Source organism: Sminthopsis crassicaudata, chromosome 4 (genome assembly GCF_048593235.1).
Source record: "Sminthopsis crassicaudata isolate SCR6 chromosome 4, ASM4859323v1, whole genome shotgun sequence".
In the NCBI taxonomy this organism is placed as follows: Eukaryota; Metazoa; Chordata; class Mammalia; order Dasyuromorphia; family Dasyuridae; genus Sminthopsis; species Sminthopsis crassicaudata.
The window spans coordinates 283,731,106-283,748,642 of record NC_133620.1 but is presented as its reverse complement, the minus strand read 5'-3'; the positions used below and the strand labels follow the sequence as shown (position 1 = coordinate 283,748,642).

The following is a 17,537-nucleotide window of genomic DNA, read 5'->3' as shown; positions in this document are numbered from 1 at the left end:
CCAGTTACCAAGGCTTTCATCCTCAACTCCTTAATTTCTCACACACAGCCAGTCTGTTGCTAAGTTTCATCAATTTTACCTTTATAACATCTCTCCTCTGACACTGCCTTTATAGTATAGGCCCTTATCACATCATGCTTAGACTATTGAAGAAGTTTACTGGTTGGTTTCTGCTTCAAATCTCTACCCATTTCAGTTTATCCGTTACTCAGCTATGAAATTGATCTTTTTAAAGCATAGATTTGACTGTCATACTTCATCATCACTCCCAATCAGTAAACTCTTAGAGACTACTCTCTGTTATCCCCAAGATTAAATATAAAATCTTATTGAGTGTTCAAAGTCTTTTATAACTTGGTCCCTTTCTACTTTTTCAGTCTTCTTAAATGTTCTACTCCTTACCCCAATACTTCCCCACATATTCTACTATCCATTGACACACTGGTCTCCCTACTGTTCCTCATGTAAGTCATTCCATCAGATTTTGCATTTTCTCTCTGTCCTTTGTGACCGTAATTCTCTTCCTTCCCCATCACTTCTTCCTTGACTTCTTTCAAGTCCCAGCTAAAATCATACCTTCAACCAGAAAACTTTCTTGATCATCCTTAATAGTAGTTCCTTCTGTTGTTTATCCTCATGTGTCCATAGTTTCTCTACAGTTAGAGTGTGAATTTCTTGAGACCTTTGTAACTTTGGGGAATACAGCACAGTGCAAGCTTGCCATGTTGTAGTAGGTGCCTGGTGTTATTGACCGACAATACTAAATGCTAACTAAGATGTATAAATATAGACAAAGTATGGGGCTGTTACTTAAGAGCCAAACTAAACTTATATTTTCATAGTTCTTTTAGCATGTTTAATGAAAAATTGGGTCACACATATTCCTAGTTATGTTGCCATTGCATTTTCCCCTGCTTCCAAACATGCAGACTCATAGAGACTGCTACTTGACTGATGTCCCTGCCTTTTTGTTTCTAGGTGGGCCATGCACAGATATAGCTCATGTCTCATTAATCACGCCAACCAAAAGATCCTGTGGCACAGGTATGTACATCATTCCTTCATTTCTAAAGTCTTTCCATTGTCTAGGTACTGAAGTGCATATGGTGTACTTTCAAACATTTCTTCTTTCTTTTTCTTTGATTTTTGAAATGATTGAAATGACTTGGAAGTAGCAATATAAAGGTGACAGTATTGTTCATGGGATCATATTAACTAACTTGATAAAAACTCTCTTTTATGAAACACCTTTATAGGTCACAAAGTGCTTACTTCACAACTCCATAATGCAAATATTATTATCTCCATTTTAAAGATGAGAAAATTGAAGCCCCGAGGAGGTTAAGTGCCTGAGATCAGATTGCTGTTCTCAAAAGCACCTTGGAATAGTTGACAGATTGTTGGATTTGGAATAAAGAGGGCCCAAGTTTAAATCCTGCCTCTGATATTTAACCTGTGTAGGCATAGTCAGAGGATCAGAGAAATCTTTCAGACATTCTGGGTTCCAGATAATTTTCTCCAACTGTAAATTGCAGAGAGTATTTTCATTTACATTGGTAGATGAAGTTCCTCCCTAAGAACTGCCAACACCAGTATCATCACAAGCCCAAGTAAAAAGAGGAACTGCTTTTAGCACCAATCTCACAAGGTGAAGATCTAATAATTTGTGTAGACTACTTAGCAAACATTAAAGTGTCATATAAATATTAGCTTTTTTTAAGCATCAGAACTGATGTTTAAACCCCAAATATGTTTGAATCCTCTCCAGTGATTATTTTCTGGTGGCCCCAGAACAGGAAGTAGAGTTTGACTTCATGGATATGAATGCTTGCATATCCTCTCAGGTGATTTATATGTGAAGAATGTTGCACAGGCCTGAAGCTTAGAAGGAATATTGCTCTTTGCCTGGTTTTTGACATGTTGCTAATTTTTCTGAACAGAAAGAAAACCTCATGAAAATCTGTTATTTAAAGAATGGGTACCAGAGAGTGAGAGAGATTGTGATGCATTTAATAAGTATTTTGACCTGACCATTGTAGTATAGCTGTTTTTTTCAGTCACTCATTCTTATACCATTTTGTGATTTCTTATTCTGCTCACAGGAACCTGGAAATATCCTTGTGTGTTTGTGGCATTTTTATTAAACATGAAGTCATGAAATCTGTAGCTTTCCAAAGAGCAAAAATAATGCCTAATGCTCTCTTCTTCCATAGCTTAATTTATTTTAAACAATGTTTCCCATTTCTAAGCCAGCCTGCTATTTAAAATATCTCTCAGATTGTATTTGGAAGAGTCAAAATAATTATATTGTTCTTCCAAAGGTCACGACCAAGGTATTTTTCATAGTTGTCAAAGTCTTTTCTTTAAAGCTCTCTATCAGAAATTGCAACAACTCTGCTAACTTATTTTTAAAATTTTTTTAACCAGTCATATGAAATTATTTTTTGTTTTGATTTAGCAATACCACTTTTTTCCCCTCAGTTTTAGAGCAGTCATCTGTTTCAGTTTGTTTCAGAATGCCCTCCATAATATTGCTTCTAAGGAATTTAGTACTTTTCTTTTAGAAAAAAGTTAATTTCTCTCACATCTGGTCAGTTTTGTGGAGTTGCATATGAGTATGATGGCAGTACTATTCTGGTATGGTTCTAGAGTGGGGCAAGTATGTTAAGTGCCCTGGGAAAAGATAAATTGTGTCATGCTCATACCAAATGGGACAAAAAAGACATATCCATCCAACATTGCTTAAGAGCAGGATGGTATCAGAAGATACCTTTGACTCCATATTCTGTGAAGAGAGGACCCTCTGAGTTAGTTGCTAATATCAACTACTTATTCACCATTCTATGATGAAAAAGTTTCTAGCTTCAGTTCCCCTTTTCTTTATGAATAGCTGCTGAGACAAAAATCTTTCGCCTCTCTTCTCTGTGCTCATACTTAATTCTCGACTCACCATAGCCCTGTTACTCCACAATCCAGCTTCTCTTTTGGTCCATTCCATCATGCCTTCAGAATTTCTTATTTTTTGGTAAAATCCCTTTATCCTTAGATGACCTCTTCATATGTTCACTATATTCTGCCAGTAGAAATCCCAGCTCTTCTACAGGGTGGTACTTCTAGCCTCCTTCTCCAGGTCTGGCTTCTGCCTTCGTGTTTCCTGAAGTAATCAACTGGGAGGAAGAGAAGGCACATTTCTTGGGCCATTCCTGAAGCAGCTCCATTCCTTATTACACTCATCTACTGACCTCTAGTTGTATGGGATGATTCTCAGTGAGTTTGTTATCTGGTTCATACTTTTCACTTCATTTCCACCCTGACCCCATCCTGCTTGCAGAGATCAACATGTATGATGTTGACTCTTGAACACTTTGGTCCCCTTGCTCTATCAACTTCCTAGAGTCTTGTGAACTCTTTATTTATTGACATCAGTCACACAGGAACTTGATTATAATCTTGGTCAAATTGTTACCTTGTCATGGTTTCATTGGAATTTTGAACATCTGGGGGCAGCTAGGTGGCACAGTGCCACCAGCCCTGAATTCAGGAGGACCCAAGTTCAAATCTGGTCTCAGATACTTAACACTTCTTTTGAACATCCTATCCCTGAGGAAAACCTTTTTTAGTATCTTCTGCTTCATCTCTCTTAAACCTGTCTTTCATCTTCACCATTACTTCTTTCTCTCAAACCCCAGCCCAAGGTTATCTATCTTGTTCTCCTTTATCACTAATCCTTCTGAGGAACTTCATGGAACTCTGCTGAGTGGGTTCACAATTAATTTATTATCTAATAATCTCTGAATCTGTGCAGTCTATTAGTCATTTTATTTTACTCTTATGAGTCTCCTATTATATAATATACAGCACCTATTCTAAACTTGTTTCTTCCTTTTTCATCAGACAACTTGTGCCACTTTTTCTTCTCTTCCTCTCGACAAAGAACCTCAATTCCTACTTTACTGAGAAAATTGAGTTCATTTCCTTCATGCCATATCTTAAAATCTGAAACCAAACCTTGTATTATTAATCCCATTCTTTTACAATCCTATCCCAAAGAGGATTACTTCCCTCTTTTATTTCAGATCCAACCTTATCTATGGCTTCTCTGTTTGCTCATTAACAAACCTAGAGTACTCCTATTTGGGGGAGGGGGGGGGAATCCACTTGATGCTGCCATTCCATAAAACCACTATCATATAAAATTCCTTCTCCCTTCATAGCCAAATACATAGAAATATTGTCTGTCCTCATTGCCTACATTTCTCTAACTTCCAGTTTTCAACTCCTTGTGATCTCACTTCCAAACTCATTGATTTACTAAAACTGTTGTCTATAAGGTTTCTTGTAGTCTCTGAACTGCAAAATCTAATGGTCTTTTCTGAGTCCTCATCTTTCTTGATCTCTCAGCAATGTCAGCCACTTTCTTCCCTGGATAACCCTCTTGGCTGGATTTTTATAACAACTCTTACTGAGTTGTTTATAAATCTTCTGTATGAGCTTGCTTATTATGTCATATTTTTTGCTGGGCCATCTATCATTTATACCCCACCCCTATGTTTGGATTTCATTCCAGACTGCCCTGGGACCTCTTCTGGTTTGATGATTCCATTAGTTTACAAACAAGCTCCAACTTCCACTTCACCATGAAACTTACCATCTTTGCTAAAACCTTTCTTCCTAACATCACTGTTTTGATAAGGGTACCACTTTTCTGCCAAACATCCAGGTTTACAACTTCAACAGCTTCCTCAACTTTCACATTTTCTTTTTGTCTTTCAGACTCCCATATCCATTCAATTGCCAAAGTTTCTCATCTCTGCCTTCATAACATGTCTCACATCTAAACTATTTTTTTTATTCACAAAGTTGCCATCCTTTTTCATGTCTCACTATTGGAATAGTCTTCTAATTGGTATTCCTGTTAGCAGACTCTTATCTTCTCTAATCTCATCCTACACATCAAATTGATAAACCTAAAATATAAATCTGACCATATCACAAACATGAGGAAACATTTTAATGGCTTCCTTTTGCTTATAAGGTAAAGTACCAACCTCTCTGCTTACATTAAAAACACTTCAGTATGATTTCAAATCTGCCTTTTTAGAATATTTCTACATATTCCCTTCACATGCTTTTTGTAACAGCCAAATTGATCTATTTGCTATTCCGTACATGATATTTCTACTTCCCTGAATTTGTAGAATGTGTCATCTGGATGTGGAACACTTTTCTTCCTCTCTTCCACCTCAGGATTTACCCCAAGTGCTTTTTTGTACACAGGGAGGCTCTCTAATATTCTGCTCCCCTCTGTGCCTTGTTAGTATTCTTCCTTTACCTGGATTGCTTTGTGTTTATTTTATATGTGTTTTATCTTTACTTACCTCGTGAACATGTTGTTTTCCAGAAGTTGAGTATAAAGCTCTTTGGGGGAGAATACTGTTTGGTTTTTGTCTTTGTGACCCCCCAAACCTGATACATTATAAGAAGTGCTTGCTGAATTTGTATAGAGTTATATGTACAGTAGATGTTTATTTAACATTTGGGAACCACATTGACAGGTGTGTGTCTATAGGTAAAAAGAAAAAAGAGAGAAAATATCCACTTTTATTAATTGAGTTATTAGTTGTTTTCTTCACTATATTGCATTTGGCTTTTAAAAGTATTTTTTAAAATAATAATAGTTTTTATTTACCAGATATTTGCATGGGTAATTTTACAACGTTGACAATTGCCAAAATAAAAGTATTAAGAATTAAAGAGGAGAATCAAGTTTAAACAGCGGCATTTTCTCCCAGTCTTTAAGTTAGGTTAATTATACTTCTAATTGAAAATTATTACCTTGGAGAGGAATCAGTGCTAAGAACTTTCAAGAAAGATTGCAAATTTTTTTTTTTTTTGCTTGAAACTTTTAAAAAGTCATCAATCTTGACCTTTGGTTTGTTTGTTTGTTTGTTTGTTTGTTTGTTTGTTTTTTTTAAGAGCTTACTTTTTAGAAAACTATAATGCTAACACAAACAACCCCTATCTCAGCATCCTTGGAGACAGAACTCCATTTAGCATGATGGATTTAATTATTTTCTTGAAACCTATAAATTGTCATCTTCTTTTGAGTCTTGTTACAGAAATGGATAGGCTAAATCTTTGCTAAGACTTAATGATTCTAAGGAGCAATTCTAAGCATTTTCTTTTTTAAAAATGATTTTTTTTTTTAAATTCTCCTTTGTATGCTTTCTGACATCTAGTGAATTAATTTGCTTAATTTACTTAATCTTTCATTTTTCGTATTATGGTGACACATGATAGGGATCAATAGGTTTTTTAATGAATGAGTATTGTCTGTTAGTGAGTATTGAATGAGACCCTTTTTGTTTTGAACAATCTTAAAGTTTTCTTCCCACCTTATCTTATTTTGCACCTCCCTTTCTTTCAAAGATAATAGTAAGCTATTGTAAGATAATAATAATATAAGATAATAGTAAACATCTTTTGGGGGAATGCTATTCATCTTTAAATCATGATACTTCAAATCTTTGTTATCTTTGTGGAACCTTCCTTATGATAACCACATCTAACCATGTGTCTACCCAGACCACCCTCGATGGGGTCACAGGAGTTGGACATGACTAACACCAACAACAAAAAGAAAGACTTAAGTTTCTTCTGTGATTAATTAGCTTGTTTAGTCAGCCTTCATTCTTAATCTCAGGTGACTACTTTAATCAAATAAAGGGCATAATGGTGTTATCAATACTTTTAGTATTTCCATTTTGCCCTTGTTATTGGGATTGGTAGAGGGAGTTCATTTGAGCAACAATTTTAGAACAAGTGTATGGCTTAGTAGATACAAAAATCAGCTGCAACCTCAGATTATCAATGCAGATAGAATAATTTGCTTTTTAAAACAATTTTCAAAGCCCCTAAACCTGTCTAGTCAGGAAGGAGTCAAAAGTATTGCCAAATCAGAAACTGACTTTTTTTCCCTAAAGAATTTGAGAGTCAAAGGATGTCACAACTTGAAATTATTGGAGAGAGAATATTTCTTTCAAGGAGCTTACTTTGTTTTGCACATGTCTTTGTTAATTCTTGCAGATTTTTGTTGGTCCCAAATATTCTGTAAAGGAAACAACACTTTATCCTGCCAAGGTTTTCATTCTTCTGTAACTCCAAGTTATACCTGAGGATTTTACTATTTAAGGCAATCTGTGTAAACTAGGAATCCCCTCATTTGTCAGTTTGTTGTTGATGAAGTCTAAATTTAATTAAATTATATTGAGAGTATGAAGATCAGAGAAAAAGTATATTCTAGGTTTGGATACATTTTCTCTAGCAATGTCCTTGAAAAATGGGACGCGGAATCTCATTCACATCTGTGGCTGACTGGACTAGTTGTTTCCTATGTTCTCCCATATAAATGGGGTCATTCACTGCATCTCACAAGTAAATAGAATGAGTGACCTTTGGGGTGTACCTAGGAGAGAAATTGCTCCCTGGTCTACCACTCTTATCCCCTAATACAGAACTTTGTTTTGCCATTATATTTTATAGCCCCTTTTGAAACACTGAAGACTTATTTCAAGAAAGAAGTAAAATGTTTGGGGGAGAAAGTTATGTTTGCAGACTTGACTTAGGCTTAGTAGACTTCAGTTCCCATATATATGTTTTTCCAATTTTTATTACATTCCTGTATATAATTAATATTGTCCTCTTTTAACTAAGCTTCATGGTATATTGAATATATACTGCTTTCTCTGATGGATTTAAAAGTGATTTGGAGAATAAATGCTGTTAAAAAATGTGAACATAATTAGCCAAGTCACAAATTAAATCACCATCTGTAGTGCCATCAAGAAGCTGCAGTATTGCCTGAGGTTAAGGCATCTGGACACCAAGACAGTTTGTTTGTTCTACAAGTTATCTTTTTGTTCTTAGTTGGAATTGGTTTCCTGCCACTGTTTTCAGTATACGTGTCCATTAACTGATTCATTTTTGTTTCAAAAAATTTTTTTTTTCTTTTTGAAGTCATCTTGGTTTTTGTTTGTTTATCTTGTTTTGTTTTAATGTGACAGACACTGACAGAAACTAGGATAGTTCTGTAATGTTCATTGTTTCCTAAGCCCTTTCTTTATGCTATTCTTCAGCAGTCTGCCTATGAAAATCCTGTTGGGCTCACAAAAATGAGTGAAGAAATCCCTTTCACCTGGGAGTTAGGAGAAAATTGATGTGCTTCCTATAGAGATGCAAGCCCATTCCATTGTTCAGGAGTCAATTAAAGGGAAACTTTACATTGTTATGTTGTTTGTTATCAGGATGTTTATATAGGATCTTTTACTTTGAAGTAGAAGCTAACGGTGAGGGTGTTAAATCAAGTTCTATAAATCTTAGAAATACCTACAGTCATTGGCTTTCTCTCTTGTAGAATAAGTTTACATGGTAACAGTTCAACTCTCAAAATCACACCTAAAGAGGGAAGGTAGTGACTACAGAATAGGGAACCTTAAAAATTGCACTTCTTCCCTGCTCTGTTGAACTTTTGAGTTCAGCTATATAAGATGCATTCATTTATATCCTCCCCCAAGTGTAGTTTTTCCCTCAGGTCTGCAGTATCAGCATTTGAGACAGAAAATTAGAAATTTGACCTACTTATGTAATATGCAAGTTCCCATCAGGAGAATATTAAGAAAGACATAAACCTTTCATTTTTATTAGCATTTAATGTAACCATTGAAGAAAGAGCAAAACAGTAAATCTGTCAGGGCAAGAAAAAAAGTATTAAAAAATTGGTTTACCTTCTGCACTTATTAGCCAGGGTCCTAAAAGAATTCAACTAATTCTTCAGGTGTGGGTGTTTAGGTTTTTAATTTTAATCAGTCTGTTGGATAAGAATGCAGAGAGCAGAGTTGGGATATGAATGTCTCTATTCTAAAATATTCCTTGAAAGAGTTTAGCAGAAAAGAAACAGTTCCTACAATAGATTGTGGTAGTGTCTTATATGTGCTTCATGTGAACATCATACCTTTTGTGTAAATAGTGAGCAAATGACTGGTTTAGAAAGTTGTGGTAGCAACATCATTTGCTCCCTTTTAGTTTATTTTCTCAGGTTCTTCTCTCTCCCCCCCCTCCCTACCCCCCCCCCCCCCCCCAGCCTTCTCATCAGTCTGCCTGCCTAAATATCACTTTTGTTTAGAGAGAAGAATTAGGGGATTGAATCACTATAAGAAGATGACTTGATGGAAATGCTTAATGTATAAAGTAAATGAGCTAATGTTGAGATTTCAAGAAAGGTCAGAGGGGGAAGACTTGCTATTTTTAATTAAACCAATGAATAAAAATGAGAGCCTTCCTTGTTTTCTATTGTTCTGCCACTCATTCTGGAGATCCATAACATTAAGAGACATATTTGTGTGTTCAGTTGCCAATGTAAATGTACACATGTGAGCTAGATTCTCCTTCTTTTATGGAAAACCTTTGTATTTAAGTGAATATTAAGCCAGAGTATGAGTCTTGTGGAGAGATTTTTGTTTTTGAAGAGAGCTATAGGATAAAAGCAAAAAAAAAAAGATTTGTTGCTGTAAAGTGTGGAGGGAGATTTTAGTATTGGGTTGCTGAAGGTGGTATGCTTTGTGAAAATGCAGTTTACTTGGTTCTTTGATGCAACTACAACTGAAATCTGCTTTTATAGTCCTTTATTTTATCATAGTAAGGAGGGAAAGCCATGCTCTGTCATTAATTACATATTCTATTGCTCTTTTGAGGCAAAGTGTCTGAGCTAACACTATTTAAAAGATTATCAAAGGAGTTTTAATAATTTTTTTCCCCTTTAGCAGGTTATTTTTGTTTTTTGTTTTTTGGTAGAGGGGGATAATTATAGAGGAAGGGTTGCATTTGGCTATTTTAGCTGGTCTTTTCTTTCTTGTCATGTTATTGGAGGACAATGTGTTAGAAACACAACCTTCCCAACGCCGCAGGAAGAATGTGGTGAAAGAACAGCCACAACGCTGCATTATAAATCATCCAAGCCTTGCAATGATACTGCCTATTAAAAAGACTTTTTTTTTTATCCTACTCAGTTCTCGGCTGTACTAATAGAACAGCACATCAAGCAAGGCTGTAAATAAAAGTTATTACCTAATAGGTGGGTGCTGAAGCAGAACGGACGGGAGCTGAGGCATGGAGGCCTTATTACTGCTCATCAGCAATTATAAACAGGATAAAGTGTCTGGGACTTGAGCTGATACAGCGAGGGCTAATAGAGGCTGGAGGACGACACTGTACCATGATAGGATGATGTATGTTGATGGGTTTTTACTGCCTCATCTTGCAGCTTGTTTCTAAGATGAGTTGTATTATCCATTTTCCTTACTCAAACATCTATCTGAGAGACAATTCCATTGTCTTTCCTGCCAGCAGGTGGGCCAGTGTTTGTACTTGTGTCTGTGTCCATTTCCTAAGATATCCTATTTCTGGATAGGCCTTTAAAAATATTTAAATAGTTAAAAATAATAATGGCCAATTAAAAGCCATAAACTTATTGTATTGCCAGCCATCGGATCCCTGGAAACCTATCATGGTTCTAAATCATGGCTTCAGAAGTTGATGCCTATGTCCCATGCACTCTTTACAGATGTCAGAGACATAGCCCTGCAAAAGAAATGTACCTAAGTTCATACTGATTAAAAACAAAATAAGGTAAATACACAAACAGTACTCTACATAGATAAATGTATTTGCAGAAGAAAAATGGGAAAAGTAGATTATTAGGCTCATTGGAAACATAATACATATGAAAGTGGATTTTTTTCCTTTTTTATAAAGACATAGGGAAATGTTTGGAATTTAGTCCTTTTTAGTAAATAGAAAGATTGATCTAGCCTATTTTGATGTATTAAAATGTAGAGAAAACTTAGTGCTAATAGGACTATGCCAATAGCAATTACCATTGAATTGAAAATTGTAAATGATCTTGGAAAAGATTCCAAAAATCACATAAGCACTTGGTGAAAATTGAAATGGAATGCTTCTTCTCTTTGGTCACTCACCTTTTCTGAATCTTCCTCATTAAACTTTTGTGATAGGTGATATCTATAGAAAAGGCCCAGAGAAAATATGCTTTTGAAAAGAAGCTTTGATAATTTGATTTTTAGAGAGTTGAGTTTATAAATATTCTGAGTGTTTACGAATGTTGGTTACTTGAGCTTTTTAAATAGATAGCTTATTTTAAAATGGTAACCTTCAAACACAAAGAAAGCACCAGGTGTTTTTTTTTGTTGTTGTTGTTTTTAATGTTGCCAAGTAATCACTACTAGTCCTTATCCTAAAGTTGCATGCAGGTATGAGAATCTGATATATGGCCATTACACACTTCGAAAGATATAAAGTAGGTTTTAGCATTATAAAAGATTTCATCTTTGGATTATTTTACATTTCAAATTACTAGTGCCTATCAAATAATCTGACCCGTTAGAATCAGTGATGGTTCTCTAGGTTTCAAGCCTGAAAAACCCAGGAGAAAAATGATACCTTTGTTGGAAAGGAAGCCGTTTTGCAAATGAATATTGTTTTAGGGGCCCTGCTTATTGTAATCACTTCTGTGTTTTTACCTCCTTGATCCAGACCTTTCTTTTACTCTTAGCCTTGTTAATTTTCCTGATACACTACTTCAGACAGTCACCTTCTCAAAAACTTCTAAGTACTCTTTATGACCTACTGAAATAAATTAAGATGCTTTAACCTGGCTCTGTCAAGGCCTTCCACACAGCCTGTTTGTAGCATTCTTTGGAAGCCTTATCTCTCATTACTTTCCTTTATACAACTTGTAATGCAAACAGACTAGTCTGTTTTCTGGACCTTCAGCATCTCCTATGCTTTTGTCAAAGATTACCACAAAAGAAGGCCTTAGTTATCACTGAGACTTGATTGGATGAAATCCATGTCTTGAATAAGGCTTTGAGTGGCTCAAACCTATTCAAAAGAAAACATGTTGGGTTAAAAGACGGAAGAGAAAGAAAGCTGAAATGTAGTAGTAGTATATGGCATTTTGTATATTAAGAAGATAAGGAGAGGAAATCCAGGAGAATGAAGTATAATGGAAAACACTGAAATCAGTGAAAGAAGAAACTTCAAAGGATAATGCAATAAGCCACTTGGATGGAATGAAGAAATAGATATTAGAATCCAGGTCACAAGTCTGGCACAGAAATATGATAAATAGTAATGATGTAGGAATTTGTATATATATACATCTGAATTTTTCACTAATGGGGAAGTTGCTGGAGTGAAAATATCAAGAATCTTGAAGGAAAATAATGGTAATGGTGTAGATGAAAAACATAGTTTGACATGTACCACAGGTTTTAAAATAGCTGAAGATATTCAAGTGGGGGAGGAAAATAGAATCCAATGAACTAAATTTTTTTTTTTTTTTCCCCTGAGGCAGCTAGGAAATGTTAAGTGTCTGAGATCACATTTGAACTCAGAATCTCCTGACTTCAGGGCTGGTACTCTATCCACTGTGCCACCTAGCTGCCCCGAACTAAAATTCTTAAGAAAAGTCAACCCCATGGAACAGCTAGGTGGCGCAGTGGATAGAGCACTAGCCCTGAAGTCTGGAGGACCTGAGTTCAAATGTAGTCTCAGCTGTGTGACCCTGGGCAAGTCTCTTAACTCCAGTTGCCTCGACAAAAACAAAAAAGAAAAATCAACCTAGGAGAGATGGAAAACTCTCAGGAATGAAATTTTGAAGACAAGGGGAAATAATTCTGATTGGGGGGGGCGGAGAGAAGGGGATTGTTTGAGGAGACTGATGTAGGAGGCATAAGGAATTTAGCACTTAATTTTTGAAAGGGGTATGGGGGTATGTGTGTATATGAATGAAGGAATCAAGGCCTATAGCACAATACATATCATTTTATAGCACAGATCTGTAAAAGTAAAATCAGGTAGCTAAAGCTCAGGCAATTCAAGAAATTTAAAAAAAAATTTTTTTTAACTATTGAGGGCAGAGGATCTGAAAGCAGTAATTCACCTCTTTTTGGGAATGAAGGAAGAAACAAGCATTTATTATGCACTTAATTGTGTGTTAACAATAGGCTAAGTGCTGGGAGTACAAATACAGATAACAGAAAACTAGCCTCTTCATTGTTGGGGAGGGGGGCAAGATATGAAGTTGCCCAAGACATGATTATGAAGATCAGAAAGTCAGGAACCAGAGACTAGATGGAAATAAAATTAGTCTAATTTGGGGGCCCCTTCATAAAATGGAGGCAATGGGAAGACCTCCTTATAGGATGACAGGGGTTGATCCTTGTGAAGGATTCACTGTGAAGGACAGGAAGAGTTTTGGGATGTTCCAGGGTAAGAGATCTCCAGATGCAGAAGAAAATTCCAGGATGAAATCATAGTAAAGATACAATTTTGAAGTCCAGAAAGTCAGGAATGGTACCAGCAGAACAAAGATAAATTGAATAGTATGATCATTCACAGTTTAATTTAAAAAACAAAAACAAAAAAACCCTGCTTGTTTCCTATTTAGTATCAGTTTTCTCTGCCAAGGAGAATAGCCTTCATATTTGAAATAACAAGACAAAAGTGGCTAAGAGGGATTATAAATGATGAATTTAGAGCAGAAAAGGATTATTAGAAGTCAAATCTACCCTCATTTTACAATGAGGAGATGACAGCCATTAAGGGTGAGCAATTTCCTTTAAGCCACATTGGGAATAACTGGCAGAACCTGGTGTTCAAACCAAATGCCTCTAACTACAAATACAACATGCTGCTCCATTGCACCCTCTTTTGCCTTTGGGCAAATGCTCAAAGTAAGATAGATTGTACAGCAATACCTGGCTACTTTCTCTTGATGAACTGGCAGAGTTGTTGAACTATGCATAGTAAGTTACATGTGACACGTAAGTTTTCCAAGAAGGGAAGAAAAGTATCTGCAAACTGTAAGCCATTGAGTTTAGCTGAATTGATTTGATTAGAATAGTATGTCCAGAATTCTGAACACTGAGGTTCATAGAGAAGTTTGTAGCATCTCATGCACTTTGCTAAGAACATTGGCTATTTGGAAAATTATGCTTCCCCTCTGTATCAAAATAAGTATTTTGAGTTTTTTAAACTGTTATTGAGAACTTTGGGTTTTGTTTTGTTTTTGTTTTTGTTTGGGAAAACAAACAAAAAGTATCTTGGCATGAGAGAGTGGAGAATATTTTTCATGGCTAAACTCCAGGTTATATGCATTCAGAGCAAGCAAAAAAAGTTTTAAAAAGTAGCAATAGTAACAGTATTTCTATATTCCTTTAAGTTTTGCAAAAAACTTTGTGTATGTTAACTAATTTGAACCTTAAAACAACCCTTTGGAGTAAGTATTAAAGGGTTAGTATCCCTATTTTATAGATGAGCAAACTGAATCTTAGTTGAAGTGACTTTCCTATAGTCATAGAGCTAATACGTGTCCTGAGATAGAATTCCAACCTGTTTGTCAGTTTCAAATGCCATTATTCTATCCACTATTCTATACTGATACTACGTAAACTCACTTTTTGATGATTAAAACCAACTAATTTAATCTTGGAAACCTCTCTGTCATGGGGAATTTCATATTGTGATTATTTATCCGAAGAGGCAAATGTTTCTATGGATTCAGTTAGCCAGCCTCCACTACAGATGTACAATATTTTTAGAGCATACACATATACTGTTATAAAAGTTTATTTGGCCTTATGCTCTGAATTCTCTGTTTCATTACCAGTAGCCACCCACAGAATTTCAGAAAACTTCCCAAGTAGCAGAATCACAGTTCAGAATTTCAAATAACCACATCTCTATTAACTTAGTGGACAAGGGAATTAGTCATATGCTATATATTTCCTACCTTTGTTCCCTTCCCTGTGTGTGTGTACGTCTGTTTGCTTGTCTGTATCTGTATGTTTTTAATGGAAAGACTGCATCATCTTTTATATTATTTTACCCAAAGTTGAGCTCATTGTCTTGGTTACCTTAGCAGAAAATAAAGAATATAGAGGTTTTATTTTTAGCTTTTAAAGCCAGCCAATATCCACTCAAAAGAAATGTATCAGAACCATTTTCTCTCTTAGCCTGAGAAACTTGGGTTGCTATTTCTCCAAGGATATTATAGCTATGTAACCATTTGATTATATATCCAAAAGTGCAATATAACTAGGCCTTAAGAAAATTGCAAAGAAATTCCTTTGTAATTTTAAATTTGAGGCACTAACCTTTTGCCAGTCTATCACTATTTACCAGGACCCATGTTATATGATGGAGTTAAATAAACAGAAATAAAAGTCTTTGCCTTCAATGAGCATATATTTTATTACTCTCAACAGGTACACAGAAGTATTGTTATTATATATTATTTTTAACCCTCTTTTACAGTGCTTTCACTTTTTAAATTATTTCCTATTTATCCAATCATGTGGGGCCCTCTTCAGTCATGTGGATCTATAATTTCCCACTGGACACCCAGATGGCTTCAGAGGAGAAAGTGAGGCTGGTGGCTTTGCACAGTTCTGGTCCTCTTCAACAACAATGGACAAACAACAATTTGCACAGAGTCGATAATCTCAGATTACTGAAGTATTTGAGAGAGTATAGAGAGGAAAGAGATGAGTGTCCAGAATCGAACTTTAGGAAGATGCACAAATTGGGGCACTGTGTGGTTGAAGATTCAAAAAAAAAAGAACCACACAGGCGCCATTAAAATAGCAGAAGGAAAAGTCAGAGGAGAGTAGTATTGTGAAAATTCAGATAGCAGAGAGTGCCCATGAAAAGAGATGATCAGTAGTATAAAATATTATAAAGATTAAAAAGCACCTTGCCAAAGTTATTTGTTTACTATTTGTTTAGCTTACATTTAATTACATTACATTCCTACAATTAATAAAAGAGTATTGCTCATTCCTGCCTTTTCTCACTTCCCCCTAAATCTTGACTTCCTTATAATAAATCCATTTCTAGAAAACTAAAATTGGATTTTACTTTGGGTGTCTTTTTTACCTAGAACCATAATTGGTACAGTTATGAGGAAATGAATGAATGAAGCTAGAAACCAGCTTAAAGAACCATTTACATGTGCAAGGATTAACTTGTTGTAAGAAACATAAAGATTAGTAGGGTATTAACTTTAATACCTCAGGGGCAGCTAGGTGGCACAGTAGATAGAGCACCACCCCTGAAGTCAGGAGGATCTGAGTTCAAATGTGGCCTCAGACACTCAACACTTCCTGGCTGTGTGATCCTGGGCAAGTCACTTAGCTACAATTGCCTCAGCAAAAAAAAAATAAAAGTAAAAATTAAAAAAAAAAACTTTAATACCTCAATATAGTTCAGAAGTAATAATAATCGCTTGCATTTAAATCACTCTTCAGTTTGCAAAGTGTTTTTCATTGGTTATGGATCTCATTGATCTTTACAACATTTCTGTAAGGTAATGCTTGGTGTTATAGCAGTAGAAATGTCTGAGTCAAAAATGCATTTTTTCATTGGTGACAAAACCAGAATTTTCATCTGTGAATGTCTTGGTAATTCACAATTCTTACAGAGTTAGAAATTAGGAAGACATGTTTTAACTTATTTCATATAAAATCTGTAATGTAATTTTCTTAGTTGGAAATAAGAGGGAATTCCCTGCCCTTAATTTCATTCCTGCAGCTCTTAGAAAAGAGCATATCAGTTAAAAAAAAAAAATTCATAGGAAAGTTCTGTGCAATTTGTCCTGAATTCTTCCTTAGAGGATAGCAAAGAACTATTAACTCGGTCCTTAACATCCACTGAATACTCAATGCTTTTGTTTGAGCACAAATAGATCTCTTTGGGAACCTTCCCTGTTGTCATTTGGATGGTGGGTTCTTTGAGACAGTTGAGAAACTTGCCCAGCACAGCTGTTTCTTTGCTTTTAAAACCTAGTTCAGTTTTATTTGAGATCAGATTTCTCCTCTTTACAAAATCTGTGTTCCAGACATGTAGGATGCTCCCCATTTTGTACTCTCAGCATTTTTACAAATTATTTCTCATGCCAGGGATTTAGTCTTTCTGTGTCCTTACCATTGAAATCATCTTCTCTTAGATACTCTTCATACTTCATAGTATCTGAACTGATAATATGTCTTCCATGAAGCCTTTCCTAGTTTTATTCCCCCACCATATTGAAAAGTAACCATCTCAGATTTTCCTCAAATTTTTTAACTAATTTTCTTCTTTGCCTCTTTCTTGTAGTCTTATAATAATTTATATATATAATAATAATTTTTAATACTTATATAGTATTGATGGCAGCTAGTTGGTGTAGTGGATAGAGCATCAGCCCTAAAGTCAGGAGGACCTGAGTTCAAATGTGACCTCAGACACTTACTACTTCCTAGCTGTGTGACGCTGAGCAAGTCACTTAACTCCAATTGCCTTAGCAAAAATAAATGAATGAATGAATGAGTGTCTTTCAAGATTTGCAGAATATCTTTCAGACTTACTTCATTCAAATCATTCTGTAGATAAGAAGACAGAAAGTTCCAAGAACTTAAGTG

The 17,537-nt window shown here is 35.4% G+C and overlaps 1 protein-coding gene across 3 annotated transcripts in view; it reads left to right on the top strand.

Moving 5' to 3' along the window:
• Positions 1 to 17,537, top strand: part of ZFAND3 (zinc finger AN1-type containing 3) — a 287,184-nt gene that overhangs the window by 207,591 nt on the left and 62,056 nt on the right. For 2 of the 3 annotated variants that reach the window (XM_074311033.1, XM_074311035.1), the window contains one exon: positions 979 to 1,044. The exons of the other annotated variant lie outside the window; for it this stretch is intronic. In XM_074311033.1, coding sequence (XP_074167134.1) covers positions 979 to 1,044 — 66 coding nt within the window. The remainder of the gene's footprint in view (positions 1 to 978; positions 1,045 to 17,537) is intronic. 3 annotated transcript variants of the gene reach the window in all.